The sequence below is a fragment of the Silurus aristotelis genome (genome assembly GCF_946808225.1).
Source record: "Silurus aristotelis genome assembly, chromosome: 11".
In the NCBI taxonomy this organism is placed as follows: Eukaryota; Metazoa; Chordata; class Actinopteri; order Siluriformes; family Siluridae; genus Silurus; species Silurus aristotelis.
The window spans coordinates 26,309,145-26,333,874 of NC_139584.1; the positions used below are offsets into that span (position 1 = coordinate 26,309,145).

A 24,730-nucleotide genomic window follows, 5' to 3' on the forward strand; every position below is an offset into this window, starting at 1 on the left:
CAAGCTCCCACTTTTGGGGCCTTTAACAAAGATCTTAACTCTCATTTGTTCAGGTGTATAAATTACTGTAAGTCGTTCTAAAAAAAAAAAAAAAAAAAAGGCCCACTTTGTGGATGACATTTTATTCTTGATGAATCCAATTCTCTGTCTCAATTTGCTAAATGATTTTAATATGGCAATTTATAATGGTAATTACTATAATTAAGTTATGACAATAGTGTTTGGTTTGTTTAGCTCCATCTGAGCTTCTCTCTGAGTTCTGGAGGTGAGGATGGGAACAAGGAGAAGAGAGAGTCTGAGATGATCCCTGTGCAATCCCTCAACCTGCTGCTGAAGAGTATCGGCGCAACGCTGACCGACGTCCAGGACGTCGTCTTCAAGTAATCGCTTTCACTCCACGTTCTGCGGTTTCACTACAGCAAATCCCACGAACGATACCATTTTTATGATGTTTTGATTTACTGCTGCATTCAGGCATAGGTAAAGAAACATGACATTCAAGTGTTATAAAACGTAATCGCTAATGGTGCAAGAGAAGGGAAATGGTAAATCAGTGGTTAAGACATTAGACTGTTGATTGGATGATCATGAGTTTAGTTCCCAGCACTATCAAGTTCCAACAGCTGGGCTCTTGAGCAAGGAAACCCTTAACTGCTCAGTTAATCGAGATTATCGCTCTGGATAAGGGGTGTCTGAAAAAGCAACACTGGTAAAAAGTCGAATCAGGATATTCAGGTCTTGGATATTTATTTACTATATTAACTAAATACTGAGGTCAGTCTGGTGTCTATGTGGGTTTTGGAATTAATCATGCCTATAGTTTAGTTCTTTTTATAAATACTTAGTGAGTCTGCCCAAATTTCCTATGAACCAGATGTTATTTGAATATTATGTTACCTGGATTCATTTGTATGCAGGAGATATAAAGAACAGTCAAAGTGTATGAGTGTGTGTCTGTTGCACTACCACTCTCGTTCATCTGTGTTGGCTGTGGTTTAAACTTCCTTATTCTCTTTCACACTTGCCCCATCTTTAAACAGTATTTCCTACTGTATTACAGTGTGGTTAGTTTAGGATTTCACACATGGTCATGTAACCACACACCAGGGATTTCTTTTTTGCAGTGTTGCTAATGCTGCCCCCTGGTGTTTGTTTAAATAAAGCAGACTTTATACTGAATAATAAAAGTTGACGGATCGTAGTAGTTGGAATCGGTACTTGCCGATAATTGATTAATCAAACGATAGATTAATAAAAAAAATAAAAGCCATGTAAAATAGTATTGGATTTTATTACAAAAAATAAAACACAAATACTGAATCATAAAAATGATTCAGTATTTGAACGTGAATAATTATATGAATAAATATTGAGGAAAACAAGACATGCAGTCGAATGGAAACAAAACACTCCAAATAAATCAAAACAGTTCCACCCAAAATATTAAAAAAAGACACAAGTAAAAGCATGTGGCATCAGTGATTCACCTCTAGAGGCCACTCTGGTACTGTATAATGCAACCTGGAAAAACTATCAATATGTTTTCAAGACAAATTTATTAGTAACAACAATGAATGTAGTAGAAAATGTCATCTGGACCTGCTGATGAAGCTCAGGATTTTAAGATTTTATAAGAGTGTCTGTGTTATTCCAGGCTGGCGTTCTTTGAGCTGACATTCCAGTTCCGCACCACGCAGCAGCTCCAGTGGGAGGTTATCCGCCATTACTCCAAACAGGTCACCCTTAACCTCCTATTTTCAACATTTCCAACACGTTATTATGTGCATTTCTCATCTGGTTTGTGTGTGTTCTATAGGCCATCAAGCAAATGTACGTACTGGTTCTGGGTTTAGACGTCCTTGGTAACCCATTTGGTTTGATCCGGGGTTTGTCAGAGGGAGTCGAGGCCTTCTTTTATGAGCCATATCAGGTCAGGTTTGACCCTTTTAAAGGAAACGATCATATTCCAGTGGTAAAGATTACTTCAAAATCTTTGTCTTGGTGTCCCTCAGGGAGCCATTCAGGGTCCAGAGGAGTTCATGGAGGGTGTGGCTTTGGGTATGAAGGCTCTGGTTGGAGGTGCAGTAGGTAAGTGTATTTATTTATTTTGTTTGCTTTTTACTTATATTTACATATAGGCTATGCATAAACAAGGTGTTTCCTCACGAGTGATTTATTCGTCTGACTTGTTTTCTTCATGCTCCGTGTCTCAGGGGGTTTAGCCGGAGCCGCATCTCGCATCACGGGGGCGATGGCTAAAGGCGTGGCTGCCATGACGATGGATGAGGAGTATCAGCAGAAAAGAAGAGAGGCCATGAACAAGCAGCCGAGCGGTTTGAAAGAGGGTCTCACCAGAGGAGGGAAAGGACTTGTTTCAGTATGTAACGTGCAAAAGCTACAAATGAAACAATTAACGTATAAAATGTAGATATAGAAAAATAACCAAAGAAGTGAAATGGAGCCCAGTATAAAACTTGCCGTGTGTGTGTGTGTGTGTGTGTGTGTGTGTGTGTGTGTGTGTGTGTGTGTGTGTGTGTGTGTGTGTGTATATATATATATATGAACATACATTAACTTCAATTATAGTTGCTGCATTCATCAGTCATGTTTGAGTGGATCACATACAGTAAAACTGCATTGCCTTCTTACTGATTTTTAAGATTGTTTTAGACATTTTTTTCTAAATTTTTGTAATTTGTTTTTTTTATTCAAAGTGGTTTTATTTTCTATTTAGATGAGTAACACTCTGGTTCTTGTTTCCATTTAGGGCTTTGTGAGTGGTATTACAGGCATTGTTACTAAACCTATCAAAGGTAAGATCATGGTGTCAGAGAATAATAATTTAGTCAGGTAAATTTCTGCATAGCTCAGCATGTGTGTATGTGGTTGTGTGTGTGTGTGTGTGTGTGTGTGTGTGTGTGTGTGTGTGTGTGTGTAGGTGCTCAGAAAGAGGGAGCAGCAGGTTTCTTCAAGGGTTTCGGCAAAGGTCTTGTAGGAGCCGTGACTCGACCAACAGGGGGCATCATTGACATGGCAAGCAGCACATTCCAGGGCATCAAGAGGTGCGTGTCAGTCTGTAGTATAACCAGTAGTAAAACGAGTTTTGTTAATCATCTTAACTTCAAAATTGTTCAGTATTGTTATTAAAGATTTGGGGATACTTCACATTTTCCGTTTTAAAAAAGGAAATGCATTAACACGCAGTACGGAACCAATCAGAATTCTCAAGCCGTCAGACTCGAAAGATTTCAAAATAGTTATATTTAAGTTTGTTGTAATAACTAAAGCAATTTTCTAAATTGTTTGGCCAATAATTATCCCTCTGTGCATTCAGAGCGGCAGAAACGTCTCAGGATGTGGAGAGTTTGCGACCGCCGCGGTTCATTCACGAGGACGGCGTCATTAGACCGTATAAAGAGAGAGAGGGCTTCGGCAGCCAGATGTTACAGGTGACACGTTTAACTTCCAAAAAGTTTAAATGTTAATAATAATATTAACATTTAAATACACATTTTCAGAATATTTAAGTGTGTGTGTGTGTGTGTGTGTGTGTGTGTGTGTGTGTGTGTGTGTGTGTGTGTGTGTGTGTGTGTGTGTGTGTGTGTGTATATATGTATATATAAATGTATTTAATTTTATTTATTTATTTATTTTGGCCAATGATTTTGAAACACCCCTTTCTTCATTGCTGAAATTTTATTTGCTGATTTTTAGCTTTTTATGTTACTCCTTTACAACCCCTAGATGACATAAAATCAAATATGGGCTGGCAATATGGTGAGAAAAGTGACCAGTAAATATTGTAGTTATTACTTCAAGTATATGTTTCGTATTTCTGGCGATTTAACAACAACTAAACGAAAATTAATTGTTAGTTCATCCATCATTAATTCTCCTGTAGTTTAATCAGTGATTTATTATAAGGTTAGTGATGTGTGTAGAATTTATATTTTAACATAAGAAGCTGTCCTGACTGTAGCTCTCCTCTCTTTTGTCGTGTTTGCAGAAAAGAGTGGCCCTATCTGCATGGAATAGCTCTGACAGTGATGAGGATGAGAATCAGGACAGCTAGTAAAACTTGTGTTATTAGACCTGTTAGACGGCCACGCAAAACCATACAAGTGCCATTAATAAACTCAGAGTTATACACTGTTTACAGCGAACTAGATTTATGAGTAATCTAAATATGATGGTTTGTTGTTAAGATTTTTAATAATAGATTTATTGCTTTTAAGATTTCATTCTATTGTTTTATTCATATCCACCATCCATTTCTTGATTCCTTTCCTCCCTTTTCTGAAATAAAATCACTTCAAAATTCATGTCTTGTCATTTTCCCATTCATATCTCATCATCCCCTTAATGCTGAACTCTGTGCTGGTAATATTTAGATATTTTGTGGGATATTTATCATATACACTTGAGGCAGTCGATCAATGAAGACGTGTTTTGGTGTCTTTAGTTTTGCACGTTATCACACATTCCTCTCTGGTACAGTGTCGTAAAGAGGACTTGATGTATTAGAAATGTCTTTGAACTCATAAATGAAACCAAAATGTATAGAGTGATTTCTCAAAACAATTCTACATTTGATATGACTGCATGACTGGATTTATCTATCTGGTACTATTTTATAGTAGATTATATAAGTGTGAACTAAATTTGACTGCAAAGGCAATATTTAGATATAAGAATTTTTTTTGCTGTCCTGTTTTTTTAAATGTTCATCTTGCATTCAAATTCACTGTGTTACCCCTCTCCATGTTCACAATATGGACAAAGGTTTGTGGACACCTGACCATAAGATTCATGTGTGCTTTCTGAACCTCCCAATCTACAATCCACTCATTTATTAATAAGGGTGTTAGTAATATAAAACATAGGGTGAAGTCATAAGGCCTGGAGTCCTGTCAGCTTTCTAATTCATCCCAAAAGTCCCCAATAGGGTTGAGGTCAGAACTCTATAGCAGGTCAATCAAGATCTTCCAATGTAACCTTCGTGATCATATTTTCATTTGTGCACAAAAGCCTCCAATTTTGTGCTGGCAGTTTGAGGAAGAACCACATATGGCTGAAGTCAGGTGTCCCAACACTTTTTTTTTCCCTTACGTTTGATCATTTATTCTGCCCATTGTTTGTGTGACATCCAACCACTTTCTGTGTTCCTCTTCAACTCTTATCCTGCTGTAAACGGCGATCGTATAGTTCTGATAGATGTAGATCGAAATGTGTAGTCATTTGTGCCGTTTCAACCTGTAACCGCTTTCCTTCTTATATTTTATTAGAAAATTGAAAACGGACGGTTTGCGAAGTACAGATACTTCGCTCATGCCAAAGTGAACGAGTCCGATTTCCTGATGATCACCAAAAGGTTTGCATAAATCCAAACCGTCTATAAACCTATCCAACTGAGTAAAGTATCATTCTAGCGATGTCATCCACCTCCTCTATCTGCAGGGGCATATTTTTCGTGACTAAGGGCACTTTTGGACAGTTGACGTGCGAATGGCAGTATCTGTTCGATGAATTCACCAAAGATCCCACAATTGTAGAAGACAGAAGACTGCGCATCGAGGCGAAGGTACAGCAGACGTTCGCTTCCTTTCACCGGGGCTGTGTGGTGTAATTACTATTAATTGAGGGAATTATATTACAAACGTGTATTCATTTATTTCTGAATATTCGTTTATTTGTTTGATCTAAAATATTCCGACAAAATAGAATCCAAGCCGATTAGCATGGAAAAACCTTGTCTTTAGCAAATAAGACCTCTATATCTCTATTAACACTGTCAGCATTGATCATGTGCACATATTTATGAGTGCTTTCTTTACACCTGTTTTGTGTTTTTTTTTTTTTTTTTTACAGGAAAGGGTGAAGTCTGTGTTTCATGCCAAAGAGTTTGGGAAGATCATCAATTTCAAGACTCCAGAAATAGCCAAGGTATGATGAGGGTTCTGCTGATAAACAGCTGCATTCACACATCCAGCTGTGTATTCCTCAGCTATATTAGTGTAGATGTACTACAAACAAAAAACTAATTTAGATTTACTATATGGATGGAACTTTGTGGAGAGAAGTGCTTTTTGAGAGAGAGGGAGAGAGATATATATATATAGTGAGGAGGAGGAGGGGGGGGGAGAAAGAGAGAGAGAGAGAGAGAGAGAGAGAGAGAGAGAGAGAGAGATGAGCTATATATATATATATATATATAGAGAGAGAGAGAGAGAGAGAGAGATGTATAGAGAGAGGGAGAGAAAGAGAGAGAGATGTATAGAGAGAAAGAGAGAGATAGGGAGAGGGGGAGATATATTTATATATATATATATATAGAGAGAGAGAGAGAGAGAGAGAGAGAGAGAGAGAGAGAGAGAGAGAGAGAGAGAGAGAGAGAGGTTTCAACCAGAAAGGTAAATGTAAAGTCAGGTACTAATGTAGGTAAAGTCAGTATCCAGTCAGCAGGCGATCCTGTCCATCTGCTATCTTATATATAAAGAACGGGACAGATCACACGTTCCTCAAGAGTATTTTATGCTGAATAAGGATCAGTTTGGCCCTTTGCTCTACCCAATCAGTAGGGTAGAGAGTAAGAATTGTTGGAGGTTACTGGCTGCTGAATGGCGCCATTATTCCCCTTTTAATTCTAAACCATTATTGCTCTGAATAAGAGGCACAAATGTTTCGTTTCACACTTCTGCACAATTTCAATGCTTTTTTTTCTCAATTTTGTTTGATTTAATTTTTTTCTGTGATTATTTTTCCACAGTGGGTTCTGACCAAGCTTCAGGATGCGAGAGATAGCCTTCAGAAATAACCTGTGTGTCTGGTAGCCTTGAGAAAAGCTCACTCACTCACACACACGTTTTCAAGAGAGACTCTATCACTTTAGTGTGTGCCTTCACTTATATGCAACACTACACTACACTACACTGCACATCGGTCACTCAGAAATAACCGAAGATCTACCGTACGTTATAGTGACTGTTAAAAAAAAGTGTTGTGTGGGGGTGTGTGTGTATGTGTGTGTGTGTGTGTGTGTGTTCTTGTTTACAAATTCATTTTAGTCAGGGTGTGTGGATCGCTCACGTGCATCACTCGTGTGTAGACATAACAGAAGTACCTAATGTATGGAAGCAAATCTGATCACTTATTTTGCAAAGCCAAATCTAGAAAAGCATGCGTTTGTGTCAGCGGCATTTCAGGAATCTTTTTTTTTTTTTTCCAGCTCAGTAATCACCGAAATCGATGTCGATGCCATCGTACGGTTTGTGCGTTTTTGTCAGTAAACACTGCTTGTTCCTCCATTCAGACATACCAGTTTTATTTGTTGAATGAAATAACAAATTACCGATATATTTATGTATTTTATTAATAATTAAGTAAAAAAAAAAAAAAAAAAAAACGAACATATCAGCGTGTCATCCTCTACAATTTTATTTTTGTACTTATGGCTTTTGCATGAAGCCTTCCCTTTAGCCATGAGTGTATGATATTAACTGTTTACAGCTGCTCGACAGTATTGTATTGTAAATAATCAGCGGCTTTGATACCTACTGTTCATTTTGTTCTCTGCCTTTCTATGCAGCTCATGCTGATGGATGCTCTTCACCTCTGTAACTTTAAGCCCTGAACCCATCTCTGAGATATAATATGCAATAACAATTCTCGTAACATTCACAGAGGGCGCTAATGTACAGTTTGTTTATTAAGTATTTATCGATTATTACAGCAGTGTCCTGTCCCTTTTTTTTTTTTTTTCGGCTTAAGGAGACTTATTATTAGACTATTAATAAAGGTCACAATTTATACGCATTCCTTTATTTATATTGTCAATGTAATAATTCTAACGTGAATAAGATTGCACTCATATTTTGGTAAATTTGTACTCGCATATAAGTGAAATTGGTCTGGTGGGTTTAACTGCTTTCATGCTGTACGATTGATTGTAATCTGAATTTGGTTAAAAATAACACCTTTGTGGGGGATTTTTTTTATATTCAAACTTTGACGATCATTCAAAAGCCACCAATAGGGGCGTAGTAATATTTTTTGGATCATAGCTCTATTGTTAGAGGAGCTTCATCAGATAATCTGACAAGGGATAATCTGACAAATAGTTAGTTTGTTATCAGTGGTGGACAGTAATGAAGTAAACGTAATTCTGAAGTAGCTTTTTTCACGCATCTGCACTTTAAAGTGTTTCCATTTGGGGAGAATTTTACTTGACAACATTTTGCAAAATCAGTCTAAAAACGTAACTGGTCAAACACGCAGCAATCCCAAAAATCAGCGTAGAGCACGTGATCTGTTTCGAACTTGTTTTGATTGGCGCTCGGTGGTATCTACTCATCACCAACATACGGTTCAGCGTCAGTTCAACAGCAAGCAGAACATTTCGAGGGGAATAAATGATGGAAGAAACTCGCGACTCGAATTTGCCACAACACACGTACATTTATTTGTACTTTAGTAGTTGAAAAGAAGGTTTTGGACTCATGATAATTGTAATACATATCAATCAGTGTTTGAACATTTTTATGGCTGTTTATTTGTATTGTCAATGTAATAATTATTACATGAATTATTCAATTAATTTTTATTTGTATAGCGCTTTTAACATTGTCTCAAAGCAGCTTCACACAGATAATGTGGTGATAAAAAATTAAGATGTTCTTTATAAGTGTAAGTTTGTCCCTGATGAGCGAGCCGGTGGCGACTGTGGTGAAGGAAAAACTCCCTGAGATGGCAAAGAAAGAAACCTTGAGAGGAACCAGACTCAAGAGGAAACCTCATCCTCATCTGGGTTTCACCGAATGTCCATTAATTGCAGATATACCATGTTGCGGGGTCAGTGATGATGATCAGAAGCAAACTAAAATCCTAAGTCAGTGTAGGAGACTGTTGACATTTAAATACAGTCCAATCCATCCTCAAAGCTCCCGTTCTTACTCCGGAACTTCATGGCACCACCCAAGGTGTTGATGAGAAACCGTCCTCAGCTGCACAGAGTGGCCTCCAAATGAAGAGAACACCATCCAGAGGCAGGCCTTGGTCGAAGTGGGAAGATCCACGGAGGGAAGAGGGGCAGTGGAACCTCAGGAGTATGTTTATCTCGACCAATAAGATTGTACCCAGGTATTGGTTAAATTGTGAAATGTGCCAGCTAGATAACCTTTAGCCGCTTTCACATTGAATATTCTGTCGTACAAACTTTGATGATTATTTGAAAAGCTACCAATAGGACTGTGGTCATTATTTTTGGTCATATTTGATCGTAGGTCTATTGTTTAAAGATCTGCATCATATAATCTGACATGGGAAACAGGTTATCAAAGCCTGTATTGAGACTGTTGTACATTTTGGTCTGAGTAAATCTGATGATTCATGGGATCATTCTTGTGCATACAAAAAAAAAAGCACACAAAAAAGTGGGTATAATTGTGTCTATTTTGAAAATTCCAAATGGAAAGCTTGGAAAAAAATGTACGTTCGGTTTCACTGATTTTGCATCGAAGCACGGAAAAAAATTTCTTCCCATTTCCGGTACATTTATCCTTTTTCGGCAGCTTTAAAAACATGTTTAAACAAACCGAACTTTTAAAAAATATTTTATTGGTTTCCAGCAGAGTGAAGACCTATTGAGAGTACAATATCGTTTTATTCTTTTTTTAATTTCATTCTTAAGTTTAAATATAACATTTGGTTTAAATACAGAGATAAGAAATCTGTGGAAAAGATATCACAAAATACATTAACTACACATTTGTATACACCAGGAAGCTGTTATTACTTTGGTCGAAGATGTCGTCAAAGGTAGTAAAGATGGTTTTACTTTCTCAGACATTCTCGAAAGCAATCTCAACAGCAGATAAGGTTGCATGGTGAAGGAGGTATAGTTTTTTTTTGTTTGTTTTTTTGTTTTTTTGAAAGAAATTTACCTTGTTTAAACTAAAAATAAATAGCATACGGCTGACTCTGCACAATTTGACTAAAGACGAGTGCAACTATGTTAAATTCACACGGAAGGCATTTTCATCTGACAGTTGTGTGTGTGCGTGTAACTGTAATTGTACTCGGACATTTCTGTACATGTGGAGTGAAGTTCAAACAAGTACATTTCCTCAGACGTTCAGAAAATCATGCCCTTGTTTGAAAGATTCAGATAATCTTAAACATCATGCCCCTTCCCAAAATCACCACTACATTCAGCAAAGCAACCATCAGCAGCTACATCTGAATTACTTTCTTCTATTTAGTGTGTTACAGCCCCGAAAGAAGATCCGAAAAACAAAACAAAACAAAAAAAAGCCACAAACTGCTTCTTCAGTGTGAACCTGTATGGTATCCCCAACCTTAATTCAGTCCCATGGTCCTTCCAGTAAACACTTCTGGAGGTTCTTTTTTTGACCTCCAGAACTGAGGCTGGGAGAAAATGTAAAGGAAGTTCTGTCAAAGAGGAGGAAGAGGTTAATGCTCCTGGACTTGGGGTTCGAAATGTGGTTTTAGACTAGATTAAAATCTTTCAGATTGCTTCTCAGGATGGTGTCCTTCACTGCGGCGAAGATCAGGCGGATGTTCTCGGTGTCGGTGGCGCACGTGAAGTGGGAGTAGACGGTCTTGTCTTTGTCGGGGTTCTGCTCCTGGTACATCTTCAGAATAAACTCCTGTGCTGATTTAGGGTCACCCTGGGGGCCTTGAGACACAATGAACACAATGGTAAGAAAGAGATGCTGCATAAGGTAAGCGCAGTTCACAAATAAGAACGAGGGTACAGTCCATAAGCTGCAAAACAACACTATAGCTTGACATAAAAATTGATGTTTCCTGCTAATCAGTGACATTTTATTCACAAGGTGATAAATGATGAGGATAAATGTTGAAGTCCTACAACTTCCATATAACATTCGCTTGCCAATCATATTGTATTTGAGCTTTGACATTGGTTTTCGCTGCACGTTTGGAGTTAGTTATGTATGGTGAAGCAATACATCAGTCATTACGTAGGAAAAGTTCTTCCTTGTTCAGCCTACACTTATGTGTCTTGTAGCCTGGTAGTTATACAAATGTGAAAAAGGATTTAGCCTCCAAGCGTTGATTTGGTCCATGTAGTTCAATTTGAGTCGAAATTTGTGAACTTGGACACACAAAAGGAAGCTGCATCATTCATTAATAATCTTTTCACTGGAAAATTGATGACCTCCAGAATGTACTGCGATTGCTGTTGGTCACCATCTTCAGTTTTATTAGAACTATTTGGGCAGGATTTATAGCATGCAGTGAATCTGCTTTAAGCTCATATTACCTGTGAACTCTGGAAAGTAATTGGCAAGGTGGGAATAGACGATTTTCTCCTTCAGGATGTCCGTTTTATTGAGGAACAGGATGACTGAAGATTGCTGGAACCATGGGTACGTGATGATTGTTTTAAACAGAGCTTTGCTCTCTTCCATACGGTTCTGAGAAGAAGCAAAAGGAAAAAAAAAAAAAGAGTTGAAATAGTGAATTAAAAGAACGATCAGCCCTGGTGTTCATTCCACTATTCAAGTCATCTGTGTTTCTATTCAAATCAATTTTATTTGTATGGCACTGTTAAAACAGGACATTGTCCCCCTTACAGGGGTAAATAGATTGGGGGGGGGGGGGGGGGGAGTTATATTAATATATAAATAGAAATGAGTTCCTATCATTTTATCCCTAATGAGCGAGCCAGTGGCAATGAAAAACTTCCTGAGATGATATGACGAAGAAAACCTGAGAGGAACCAAACTCAAAAGTTTGGTGAAGGAATGAAGGTCTGGATTTACTGACCTCGTTGTCGCACTCAACAAGGACTTGGTCGTATTCACTCAACGCCACTAGGAAGATGATGGAAGTCACGTTCTCAAAGCAGTGGATCCACTTCCTGCGCTCGGACCTCTGTCCTCCCACGTCCACCATCCTAGTGATGTCATAGATAACAATTTTAGATTTCGCTAATTTGGAACAGGGCTACTAGGTAATCCTGTCAAAAAGTTCAACGTTAATTAAAAGTTTGTGTCATTTGTTGAGAGCACTTCTGATATTGGCAGAAAAACACACCTGAAGATGACGTTTTCCAGGTCAAACGGGTACTCGATGATACCAGTGGTGGGCACTCGTACTCTCAGGATGTCTTGCTCAGTGGGCAAATATCCTGGATCAGCAATGCGCTCCAGATCACTCAGGTAACTGTAGCACACGGGGGGAAAAGTAAACACATTTAGAATTGGGAATAAATTGCATTGACTAAACATGGAATATGGCACACGGGCAAATGTGGCGAAATTTTATTTTTTTTGCTATAATTCTTATGTAACTGCAACTGCTACCTACTTGGAAATTATCAATGTTACCAGCAAGACACGTGAAGCCAACCAGTTTTCATAACAAGGGTCTAAAACCATCCATCACTTGCTTGCCACCTGGCCCACCACTGCACCTGAAGCACCCTGCATTTTGATGATGCCAAAAAAACTGCCCTATTTTAGCCTTGAGTGTTGACACCATCCCCAAGCCTGTTAATAAAAATGGTCCCGTTACCCCTAGTTCAGGCAGGGTGCACTGTTTTTTTTACTTTTCATAGTGGTTTAATTTGATTGATGAAACTCTCCCCTCAGATCCTGTTCACCAATGGTGTCCGTGATGGATGAGGTTCATCAAAGTACACCATGACATGAATTTATTATTTTTTTTTTTTTGGACCATTTACTTTTATGGCATTTGGCAGATGCCCTTATCTGTAGCGACTTACAATTGAGCAGTAGTGGCAGCTTGTGGGGGTGCTAGGATTTGAACTTGTGACCTTTCCGATCCAGAGTCCGATGCCTTAACCACTGTGCTACCAGTTATTTTAAGATTACAAAATTAAAAGTTGTAGCTCAGTGGTTAAGATGTGGAACTTCTGATCAAAAGGTCATGAGTTTAAATCCCAGCACTATCAAGCTGCCACTGACCCACAACTGCTCAAGTTTGTATAAATAAGATAATTGTTAGTTACTCTGGACAAGAACCGAGTGCCATTAATGGATCACGTTGTTGTGGAGCTCCACAACTTGTCTTAATCACTACTGGGCATTTACAATAACCAAAGGTGCAGATATGGAACAAACTGGTCAGGGGTCAGGGTTTTAAATGGGTTCCCTGAAGGAAAATATCATAGTGCAGGACTCTGAAAACCTCCAATGGGAATTGTAGACCACTACACCAAAAATGCTGCTTAATTGCAAAAAAAAAAAACCCTACTGTCTATTTTTTTAGAACTGTAAGAAACAACAAATTAATACAGTCAATCTAAGCACCAGAAAAATTAATGTCCTATAACATTTAATATTTAACTGACTATTTGGCAGAGTCGGTTAGCTGGTATTCGCGGCGGCGGTCGTAACATTCAATGATGCCTGGGTCTTTCCATAGGCAGCGGATGGCTTCCACGTAGCTTTCTTCCAACTCCATCATCTTATCTACATCCACCTCGATCAGCAAATCAGCATGGGGCTGCAGCCACACAAATATGTATCCAATCATTATTTAGAAGAAAGAACACAGACCAGGAGATGGGGATGGAGAGATTAAAGAAAAAAGACATTATCAAGACACAATGGTAGACAGTGTGAGTGTGTAACCTGGTTGTCAGCACTGCCCATTGATATTGATAGTGTCTCCATAGCTCTGATCATAGACTGCATGGCTGTGATGATGTTCTGGAACACCAGCTTTGTGAAGGTTTTCCTGTCTTCCTCAGTGTATCCGGCGCCATGAATGATTCGCATCTGTTTAATGAAGGTACTCTTTCCGCTCTCACCTGTACCTGAGGATAAGACACAGAATGATAGACATTTCAGACTGATGCTGTTTACTTTTCCATACATTTTTTATATTATGTCTTCAACATCTGTATATTGAAATGATCTACAATGATACTATCTGTTGTCACTCTGAAAGGTACGGAGGTCCCCTTTTTTGTACCCTTTTGACTCCTCTAAATGTGTCTTCTAATGCCACTGTCTCCTTTGCCTTGTTTGTTCGGTAACCAAATCTGCAGCTGGGGTTCTGTCTGTTGTTAAAATCATTACAGTCATAAAACTGAGCTTTAGTTTGACAGGAGACCTGGACTTGGCTGCTTGTCTGTGTAAGCTGGAGAGACCTTGCAATGCCTCAAGTCGCTCTGTTTAAACATGAAATAGTTTCCCCAACAGTGATGTTAATGTGCTAATGAAGTAACAGATGAATAGAAAGAGGAGAAGAAGAAGGAAACAAAAAAAGGTGCTTGTAAACAGCTTGTTTTAAGAGAATGCGTGTTTGGATGTCCATCATTCCACTGGCTATAAACACTCAGTCTTTTACAGTAGACAGCAAACCACAACTATGCTGCTGCAGCCATAAACATAGATCATAAAGTGGAAGGGCTTCTGGAAGATTCTGCAGCTTCGGTGGTGTCGTCACTGCGCTCATTTATATGCTTATCTATAAGACTTTCTCAGCTTCGGACCAGTTAGCAGCGATTATTATTCGGTTTTGAAATTTTACATATTTTGACTGTTTGGAAAACAAAACCTTCTACGAGAATCAAATGTTCCCTTTACAGCAACACGGCAATCGTGGCTTGAATTTCAACTTGAAACTAAATTATGGTAGAGATTTTCTAAACTGACGGATGAATAGCGATTTTTGCTATTTACCCCCCCCACACCCCACACCCCACCCCCTCACATTTATAGATGCAAATATCGAATTTTCCTGCTGCTTCTAAAAATTCAACAAAAAACTACACATGAACAAAACATTTTTTTTAGAATATTTTAAACTATGCTAACTTTTGGATGATACAGGTTTTTTGTTTGTTTGTTAAATGACTAAATACAAGACTAACAAGCAGGACTGTCGCATTTCTTAGGTCCAAACGGTTAAACAACCACACCTATTTACATATCAAGCAACCCCAACACACACACACACACACACACACACACACACACACACACACACACACATTCACCCCCAACTCATTTTCATTTCTGTTCTCATACACGCGCATAATAAATCAATCAATTGCAGGTCTGAACTGAATATGAGCGTAAGGCGACTTCCCGACACGCAGGTCGTAATCACACACCGCAATCTTTTAACACCTGGAAATGGACACTAAAATTATTCATAATCTAAACTGTAACTTCTACAAAATGAGTGATATTCCCCATGTATACTCACCACTACAAGCCTTCACTATTTGTTAAACAAATTGGCTGTAGGGGTGTGTGTGTGTGTGTGTGTGTGTGTGTGTGTGTGTGTGTGTGTGTGTGCGTGCATGTGTGTATACTTATTGGCTTTACTGGAAGTAGATTTACAAAGAAGCACAACCAACAAAAGGTATAAGAAAAGCACTTATACACTACTAGTTTTGAACTCAAATTGGCTGTATAATATTCCCTCCGTGGCCACTTTTATGAGTGTTTATAAGCATTTCTCAAATTTGGAATTTGTAATTTGAAATGAAAATTTTTCATGCTGCCTTTGTCCTTGCGCTCCAGTCCTTTGCATGAATTAGAATTGTACGAACTTCCAGGTGACGTCGAACATTTAGGACAAATGAAAATGACCAGATTTGAATGAGTCAGATTTTTGGTACCCGGGTCCAAGTTTCCTTGGCGGTACGAGTTACATAACAACATTTGGTTTAGCAATTCATTCAATATCCTTGATTTTCACCTTTTCGATTGGAGGGTTGAAACTTTTGACGCATTTAAGGCATGGCTTAATTAAATAACTGGAAATGTTTTTGGTTTTTTTTGTCTCTGTCGCAACATCTAATATTATTTGATATCGTTATTCGAATACAGTTGTTGTGAATCCATTTCACGTCTTTTTCGTTACAGTCGTGGTTCGTTATAGGCTTTTAAACAATGTATAATTACACAACCCTGTTACCTGAACACATTCAGCCCTATATGAAATATTTGGAATATTCTACAAGGTCACCAGGAAGTTGCATCATCAGAATTTCCTGTTTAGCTTAATGAGTAAAAACTAAAACAAATCCCAGTTACAGCAGAATGTCCAACCAAATATATGAATACATTTGACTGTAAAATATGTCCGAGTCTTAAGTAAAACCATGTATTTAAGTCACAGGTGGACACTGGACTAAATCTTCTTAATGTGAATTCTCAAATCTGATTGGTCAAAAAGTGCTTTATTTTATTGCTTGATTACTTTTAATTCACAGGTTCTAATGCATTGTTTTTAAAATTTTAATTTTAACAATAGCCTTTTTTGGGGGTTTTTTTTGCGTTTCTTGGAAACGTCGCAAGCTGTATTTTTTATTTCTGTTTGTTTGTTTTGTTCTGATCTTCAAAAAAAAAAATAATAATTAAGCCGCAACTTTTTATAGCTGCTATAACATAAGTAATAACAGGAACACATCTATATTAAAGTTAACATTAACCATTGATCAGTTGCTGTGGAAGCACAGGGACGAAACATGTCCTACTTTCTTCCATTTCATAAACATTTGCAGGTGGAAGGACACCAGAAAGGCCCAGTGACGGCTTCTCGAACATCCCACGACTCATAAACCTTAAATCAGTACCTGGGAAATGTAACAGCTTTCTGATATAGTAATAATTATCTGTAAATGAAATATGATTTAAAAGCATTATATACAGACCTATATCATTTTTACCTTCCGTACCATCTTCACAATTGTCCAAAGGAAGTCTTTTGTTGATAAATTAGTGCTTTCAGATACATTTCTATCATCTAGAATGAATATAAATAAATAGTTTTAAAGTGGGAGACAGTCAGTTTTTTGGTTTCCTTAGTGTTGGAAAAAGTGTGTATTCTTGAAATGAGCCTGAATGTGTGATTTGAATTGAGTTGAATCCAATCCAATAAAAAAAAAAAATAGAAGAAAAGTCATCGTTTTTATGTGGTCTTATGTTCTGTAAATGGAAATTTGAGGCATGGACAGGCTATAATATATAAACAAAATATTACTGTACACATCGCAATAATGTCCAGGGGAATAATTTGTTCCTCAACATTTATTCTAGGTTGTTTAACCCTGATTTTACTGAAATATGTACATTTGTAAAACGTTTATTAGATGAATTAAATGTCCATGCTCATGTGGCTCATACTACTCCTTGCTGTACCTGTGTTTTTTTTCCTTTTCAGGTTGAACCTTGGTGTCGCAAAGTCTCTTGGGAAGAGCTGGTGTGGTCAGCTGGTGAGATAATGAATCCTTCGAGGCATTAATCAGAATCCACACTGTGAGCTTTACACCCTGTCTCGCACATGCTCGGCTGCGCTGACCACTTGAGAGAGAAGAACTCGTCATTCTCTTCTTTCTCTTATAGTGTCTGGGTTGGTACAGTTATGATAAAAGGGCGGGGAACATTTCAATGAAAGGCTGATAGACGATAGAAAAAAAAAGATATAGTGTATGTGCTGCATGATACGTGCTCTTGAGGAAATTCAGTGAGATCATTGACCAGAGGATGCTGTGCTTTGCATGCTTTTGCATACCTACAGCAGTCGCGGTGGCCTTGCTGCCATAATCTAGAGTTCTCCAAACCGTGCTACGGTATCTAAAGCCACACACACTGTAGGACCAAAAGCCATGCTGTTAACCATTGAGACGGACTGATCGTTAAACTGATCTTAGATCAGTGCGAGAGTTAATATGGAGGCAGGAAAGTCCCTGAACTATACACACGTCCAATAGTAACAGCTACGTTACAATGGACAAAGGCAATTTTTTCTTGTGATTGTAAGCAAATTCAAATGCGTGAAGAAAGAAACTGCTTCATGACATAAAATACCAATCCCATAAACTCCTAAACGTCAACCCCCAATACAGATCTCAAGGTTCAATTGTCTTTAAATCATGATATTAATATACGATTCTTGGAGGTATCACTTATTGGGTTTATTAAACTAGAATTTTCGATTTAAACTTGTACAACTCACCGATCATTACACGATAAATACCGTATGGGTTGTTATTATTGTGTAATCACATTTTAATACACACACAAACCTTGCATTTGAAAATCCATGTCTCCAAGTCAAAGCAATCTACAAAGAATATGAATTGATGGATGATCTGAACCAGAATCTGAACTTGAACCGTGTTGGGGTCATACAGAACTCTATAAGCTTCTTTAGCGAGGTATTTGAAACGTAGGCAAAGTACACAAGACGTATATCTCAAACACAAACACAAGACGCCGCATGTTGCGGAACATGTCGCCATTGTTCATCTGACGGATGATCTGTTGGATGATGGATTTCAGATCTCAGAACGTCGGATCTTATCCGAGAAGGAGGTTTTTCTTAGTTACTATGATTTCGTTGGGTACCAAGTGAGAGATCAGTGACACGGGGAAGCAAATACTTGTAACAGAAGTAACAAAGCGGAAACTGTATATGTAACTTGGAGAAAAAGCGCAATTTCAGGACAGAATGTTGACGTTTTTGGACACTGTGTGTTGTCCGACACGTCGGTTTTGGGGTTTAATTCCATTCCTTCACATGTAACTTGCCCACATCAGCACTCCACAATTATTTCCAGATTGTTTGCACTATTTTTCCATATTTGTAAGTAATGTAGATAATTGGTTTGTTTGTAGACATGAGTGACACTGAGGGGGGGGAATACGCTTGTCTCCATTTTGTTGATAACTAAGTTTGAAAGTTGCAATTCTAAGCTTTGCTGGAAGCTCACACCAGTATCTTCAACACTAAATTTTTTCCCAGCTGTGTTTAAATTACACACATGTTTAAATGTCTTGGGGGTGGATTTATTTTTAATGCTTAAATCTCTAAATATGCAAAGTGGCTTGATCCATTTATGCTTGTTTCCTAGAGCACTATTTTCACCTTCTGGTTACACAATGGAGATCCACCTTTTCATGATCCCATTCCCACAAACTCCACTGTGCGATCCTTTTCAGCCTTTTTGCCATTCTTCATCTAAAACTTGGCAAACATCTGGATATATAGCTTAATAATGACTAATATATGTTTAGAGGGAGATCAGATGGAGGTGCTTACCCAGCAGCAGGAGCTTCAGCTCTCTCCTGGAGTCATTTTTGTCCCGGCGGAGCTGCTTGTCGATCTCCTGATTGATCCTTCTTCTTTCCTTCTCCTCCGCGGACAAACAACACCCCGCCATTACCTCTCTATCTCTCTATCTAAATACACGTATTTTATTATACCTAAAAAACGTACTTTTTTCCTTGGAAATTATTTCCCCTAGTATTCTATCCCTCGGATCAGTTCAGCCCTGGTTCCTCTTTGAGCTCATGCGCGCTCCTCTGCAGGTTCCTCCAGCCGCGTCTCAGTGTCTTTACTCTAATTATTACGTCAGAAATCCGCGATTATCTTTCCTTTTCGGACTTTTTTTCCTGACATCCTATTCGGTTCTTGGCTCGGCTCCGTGTCGCTGTGGCCACAGGACAGGAGTTTAAGGAGGAAAAGTGCTGTAGAAGTTTCAGCGCATGCTCAACAAGACTGAAACGGGCTAAATGACGGCAGGGGCTGATTTGCGTATTTATGACATCATCCGTGCTCATTTGCATATTCGGAGAGTTTACATATAGGAGATTCTGGTTGTGCTTCAGGTCGTTACCTCGCCAAGTAAAACCTTCTAGAGCTTCTTTTTTTTAAAGATTTATTCCAAGTTCAAGCACTAAATAGTTTACTTAAAGTTTCCTGGATTTATAATCATCATCATCATCATTATTATGTTTTTTGAAGCACCGCCTACATACAATATACAATATAAAATATAAAATTTCATATTTAAACAATAATTTACAAAATAGCAAGCTGTTCTAGAGCGGGTTGGATTTGAAAGATGTTTAGTTTCCAATAAACCTACATCCCAAAGTGTTTTCTTTCCTCATATACTCTTATCTCCTAACAGTAACAGTATTAAATGTAATTATCAACCATGTATTTTCCACTTTTAATTACACTTAATCATTTATTTGCCAGTATAATAACCTCTACTCTTGGGAAGATGTTCAACTTGATTTTTGTGGTGTGCTCATTGAGTTCTGCGATCCTTCAGCCACAAGGGTGTTAGTAAAATCAGGTGCTGATGTAGGTGAGGTGAGTAGACATTGGGTTCAGTCAGCATTCTAATTCATTTCAAAGAAATTCAATAGGGTTGAGATCAGAGCTCTATAGCAGGAGATCTAGATCTTCCACTCCAACCCACATAAAGCATATGTTCATGGTCTGCATTGTGCACAGAGGCACTGTCATGCTGGAACAGGTTTGGGTCTTCTAGTTGAAGTGAAAGATGTTTATGCTACCTGATCTACAGATATCCTAGACATTTGTGAGAACAGTTTATTTGTATATATATGAATAAGGAGGTACACATTGAGTGAATACTGGTAAAAAAATATTGTAATTATATAAGTCAATCAGGTTTCATAATGCAAAATCAGGCCATGGAACACTAGTTATTCAAAGGGCAGGGGAGGGGCTTTTCAATCTACATTTACATAAATCTGAGGGTAAAAGCTTAGATGATTGTTCTTTTTGGTAGACCCAGCACATCAAGCAATTATATGATCGATGTTGGGGGAAAAAACTTTTCAACCAAGTTTTGGATGGTTCTTTGGCTCAGTGATATGCAAATAAGGGAGAGTGCGTAAGCGAGTCGCACCAATATGGACTAATATGGTAATAGAAACATGCAGTATATAGTTTATAATGTGTAGGTATGCTTATAGAGATGTCTTCAGCTCCAGATTAAATTGTTAATCCGTTCCCAATTGTTAATTTTTTTGTTGTAATTTGAGACACTAAAAGCCCAAACTCAAGATGTATTGTATTGGAAAGCTACAGTAGGCTTTTCTCATGATTCAGTTAGAAATACTAGTCACATTATTTTCTAAAAAAGAGACTCAAGTCAATAGGAGACTTGTATTCGAAATTGACCAGCATTTCAAGGTTGTACAAAACTTTTTTTTTTTTTTTTTTTACAGAATCTTATGGGTTCAGAAACAAATCAGAAGAACATGGCCAGGTTACCTTGTTGACTGAATTCAAAACATCAAGGACCAGATTTGCAACTGCTTTCCAAGTGAAAGTATGCTTTCTTAGTTGCGAAAGAGCCTAAGTAAAAAGCACAGAGTCTTATTTCCATGTTAGAATATAAGGTTTTGTCTCTGAAATTTACGAGAAAGCATGTGTAGGCTTGACAATATGATATACAGAATCTCAAAAAAGTCAGTACACCACTTACATTTAAGCAAATATTTTAGTATTTCTTCTCAAGGTACAATACTATAAAAATGAAACTTGGATATATTTAAGAGTAGTCAATGTGCAGCTTGTATAGCAGTATAGATTTACTGTCCTCTGAAAAGAACAACAATAGTGACTAGGTGAACATGTCCAAAGTATCATTATTTTGTGTGAGCACCATTGCTATCCAGCACTGCCTTGATCTTCCTTGGCATGGAATTTACCAGAGCTGCACAGTTTGTTGCTGGGATCCACTCCTCCATAATGACATCACAGAGCTGCTGGATGTTAGACACATGGCGCTTCTCTACCTTCCGCTTGAGGATCCCCACAGGTGCTGAAAAGGGTTCAGGTCTGGAGTCATACTTTGCCACACCATCACCTTCAGCCTTCTCAGCAAGGCAGTTGTCATCTTGGTGTTATGTTTGGGGTCATTATTATGTTGGAAAACTGCTGTTCGGCACAGTTTCTAAAGGGAGGGCATCATGTAGAATCCACGTTTCTGTCAATGAACCGCAGCTCCCCAGTACCAGCAGCTCTCATGCAGCCCCAGACAATGATGCTACCACCACCATGCTTGACTTTAGTCAAGACACAATTGTCCTAATGCTCCTTCAAAGCAATGCTGCAGCATTCATGAGTCTGTTTTTGAAGCAGCTTCTGCACCTGACGTACAACACAAGAACTCAACTTTGATCGACCCTTGTGAGGTCTGTTCTGAGTGGAACCTGTTTTTGGAAAACCTCCTAAAATTTTGAAAGAACTGTACTCAAAGCACCAAATTTTAACTGCTCTAATACAAGATACACAAATTTGTATGGTCCTGTCAAGCAGACAAAAACATAAACATGATTAACACTCATGATAAATAACACTTAAGGAATCTGGTGGAAACATCTGCAACATTTGATCCTGTAAATGAACACAATATGTAATATATTTTTTAAACTTTGAATGAAATGAATATCATAAATTAAAGTCTGCTTCAAACCACAATATCCAAGACTTCTTGCTTCTCTTAAGGTGATATTAATATGAATTTTTGTTTATCTAAAACTTTTGGGCAGAGAGTCAAAATGGTTGTTTGTGCGTCCTGACATTTCAATTTGAACACATAAAATTTATGGTTTTGGTGAAGGTCTAAATTTCTCAAAATGTGTTCAACACGGTTTTTGTAATAGCAATTTGAGTAATTAACATTTCTTACTAACAACTTAACAGGTATGTCAACAATTCTAAAGGTGTAAATTGCTTTATTTCACACTGACTTCTTTGTCTTTCAGTACATACAGTAAATCCAAAACCACACGGTTGTACAGTGAGATGAGGTGCTGTTTTAATTCTCGCCGGTAGAGGCCGCCAGCAGAGCATATTTACGTATTTATTTAATTAGTCCTTGAAAGTCCTTTGGTGATAGATATGTAAACCCACCTCCAATGTTCCTGGCCTTACTCCCTTTCCACTTGGTCTCCTGAACACACAACACATCTACCTTTCTCCTCTCCATCATATCAGCTATCTCTCTCCCTTTACCCGTCATAGTACCAACATTTAAAGTACCAACCCGAACCTCTACTCTCCTACACTGCTCCTTTTCCTGCCGTCTCTGTAGACGCCTTCCTCCTCTCCTTCTCCTCCTTCGGCCAACAGTAGCCCAATTTCCACCGGTACCCTGTCGGCTAACGATACCTGTGGCGGTCGTTGTTAACCCGGGCCTCGACCGATCCGGTATGAAATTCTCATTTGTGATCCGCATATTTGATTTGGCACATGTTTTACGCTGGATGCCCTTCCTAACGCAACCCTCCCCATTTACCCGGGCTTGGGACCGGCACTAAGAGTACACTGGCTTGTGCCCCCCTAATGGCTGGGTTTGTAAACTGTAAGTTATTGGTTTAATTATTGTAACTCGTATATTATATAGATTGATCAAGTACAAACTAATATTTCAAGTGTTTTTATTTTTATTTTGATGATTTTGGCTAAAAATTAACAAAAACCCACCAATTTATCTAAATAAATTCAAATACTTAAGACCAATAAAAAAAAAAAAAAACATTTCTAGTGAATTGTTGGCCTTCTGGAAAGTATGTTTTTAATGAATATGTACTCAATACTTGGTAGGGGCTCTATTTGCTTTAATTACTGCCTCAATTGGGCGTGGCATGGAGGTGATCAGTCTGTGGCACTGCCGAGGTGGTATGGAAGCCCAGGTTTCTTTGACAGTGGCCTTCAGCTCATTTGCATTTTTTGGTCTCTTGTTTCTCATTTTCCTCTTGACAATACTCCATAGATTCCCTATAGGGTTCAGGTCTGGTGAATTTGCTGGCCAGTGAAGCACATCAACACCATGGTCATTTAACCAAGTTTTTGTGCTTTTGGCAGTTTGGGCAGAAGCCAAGTCCTGCTGAAAAATAAAATCATCTCCATTAAGCTGGTCAGCAGAGAGAAACATTTAGTGCTCTGAAACTTCCTCCTGGTCCACAGTGGACCAACGCCAGCAGATGACATGACTCCCCAAACCACCATTTACTATGTACACTTTACACTGGACCTTAAGCAACTTGGATTCTGTGCTTCTCCTCTCTCGACTCTGGGACCTTGATTTACAAATGAAATGCAAAATTTTCTTTCCTTTCATCTAAAAAGACAACCTTGGCCCACTGAACAACAGTTCAGTCCTTTGTGTCGTTTGTCCACACCCTGGCTTGACACAAGGAATGAGTCAGTTGTAGCCAATAGATACGTCTGTGCAGATGGATCCTGAAGCACTTATTCCAGCTGCAGTCCACTCTTTGTGAATCTTCCCAAACTCTTGAATGGGCTTCGTTTCACCTTTTTCCACCACATTTTATTCAAAGTTTCCATTAATGTGCTTGTATACAGCACTCTGTGAATAGCATTTTCTTTAGCGATGACCTTTTGTGTCTTACCCTCCATGTGCAGGGTGTCAATGATCGTCTTCTGGACAACTGTCAAGTCAGCAGTCTTCCCCCCTGATTGTGTAGCCTGAACCAGAATGAGACACCATTTAAAGACTCAGGAAACCTTTGCAGGTGTTTGGATTTAATGAGCTGATTAGAGTGTGACACTACGAGTCTCCAAAATTGATTTGTAACTTTGTAATGATATTCTAACTTACTAAGATGCACCTGTATATGCTTGTGTATGGTTTGTACATTTTCAAACTAATAAAAAGAGATTCAATGAGCAACTTCAGGGCTTTACATACAGGTGAACTGCATTTCTATTTCTCTCCACTAGAGGTCGGTAGAGCCACGCAAAAAAAACAAAAAAACAAAGATGGCTCTTCTTTTCTTTTAAAAAATTGTGTTATTACCTCTTATTTATTAGATCCTGGCTATTTGAAATGGACGTGCTTTCTTGTTATTTGCAAATGTATAAAAACATTTAAAAAAAAAAAAAAACAATTAACAATACGACCCTA

At 38.3% G+C, this 24,730-nt stretch overlaps 2 protein-coding genes and 1 long non-coding RNA gene across 6 annotated transcripts in view; 2 read left to right on the forward strand and 1 right to left on the reverse strand.

Moving 5' to 3' along the window:
* Positions 1-7,402, forward strand: part of vps13a (vacuolar protein sorting 13 homolog A) — a 42,694-nt gene extending 35,292 nt beyond the window's left edge. For 3 of the 4 annotated variants that reach the window (XM_083553992.1, XM_083553993.1, XM_083553995.1), the window contains 12 exons: positions 235-380; positions 1,655-1,736; positions 1,817-1,930; positions 2,013-2,088; positions 2,214-2,377; positions 2,768-2,813; positions 2,939-3,062; positions 3,335-3,449; positions 5,286-5,371; positions 5,458-5,581; positions 5,869-5,943; positions 6,767-7,402. In XM_083553992.1, the coding sequence (XP_083410118.1) occupies positions 235-380; positions 1,655-1,736; positions 1,817-1,930; positions 2,013-2,088; positions 2,214-2,377; positions 2,768-2,813; positions 2,939-3,062; positions 3,335-3,449; positions 5,286-5,371; positions 5,458-5,581; positions 5,869-5,943; positions 6,767-6,814 (1,200 nt within the window). In that variant the 3' untranslated portion in view covers positions 6,815-7,402. Of the gene's footprint in view, positions 1-234; positions 381-1,654; positions 1,737-1,816; positions 1,931-2,012; positions 2,089-2,213; positions 2,378-2,767; positions 2,814-2,938; positions 3,063-3,334; positions 3,450-4,006; positions 4,323-5,285; positions 5,372-5,457; positions 5,582-5,868; positions 5,944-6,766 lie in introns of those variants that run through there. The other variant, XM_083553994.1, reaches the window with a different exon arrangement.
* LOC310733127 lies at positions 390-1,266 on the forward strand. Its single transcript, XR_014535630.1, has 2 exons — positions 390-735; positions 846-1,266. It is a non-coding gene; the product is annotated as an uncharacterized lncRNA (long non-coding RNA).
* Positions 7,403-9,592: 2,190 nt separating the features above from the next.
* On the reverse strand, positions 9,593-19,549 carry gna14a (guanine nucleotide binding protein (G protein), alpha 14a). Its single transcript, XM_083555554.1, has 7 exons — positions 19,072-19,549; positions 13,641-13,825; positions 13,358-13,512; positions 12,079-12,207; positions 11,809-11,938; positions 11,303-11,456; positions 9,593-10,693 (listed from the first exon to the last, which is right to left on the reverse strand). The coding sequence occupies exons 1-7, from the start codon at positions 19,190-19,192 to the stop codon at positions 10,503-10,505; spliced, it is 1,065 nt and encodes a 354-aa protein (XP_083411680.1). The 5' UTR covers positions 19,193-19,549; the 3' UTR covers positions 9,593-10,502.
* Between the last annotated feature and the right edge of the window lie 5,181 nt (positions 19,550-24,730).

What these genes read in the sequence shown, in the direction of transcription:
- gna14a (XM_083555554.1), bottom strand. Translation starts at nt 19,192, where the DNA reads ATGGCGGGGTGTTGTTTGTCCGCGGAGGAGAAGGAAAGAAGAAGGATC. An exon ending in CTGGAAAACGTCATCTTCAG is followed by an intron (nt 11,939 to 12,078) that starts GTGTGTTTTTCT and finishes TGACATCACTAG; the next exon opens with GATGGTGGACGTGGGAGGAC. An exon ending in TTACTTTCCAGAGTTCACAG is followed by an intron (nt 10,694 to 11,302) that starts GTAATATGAGCT and finishes TTGTGTCTCAAG; the next exon opens with GCCCCCAGGGTGACCCTAAA.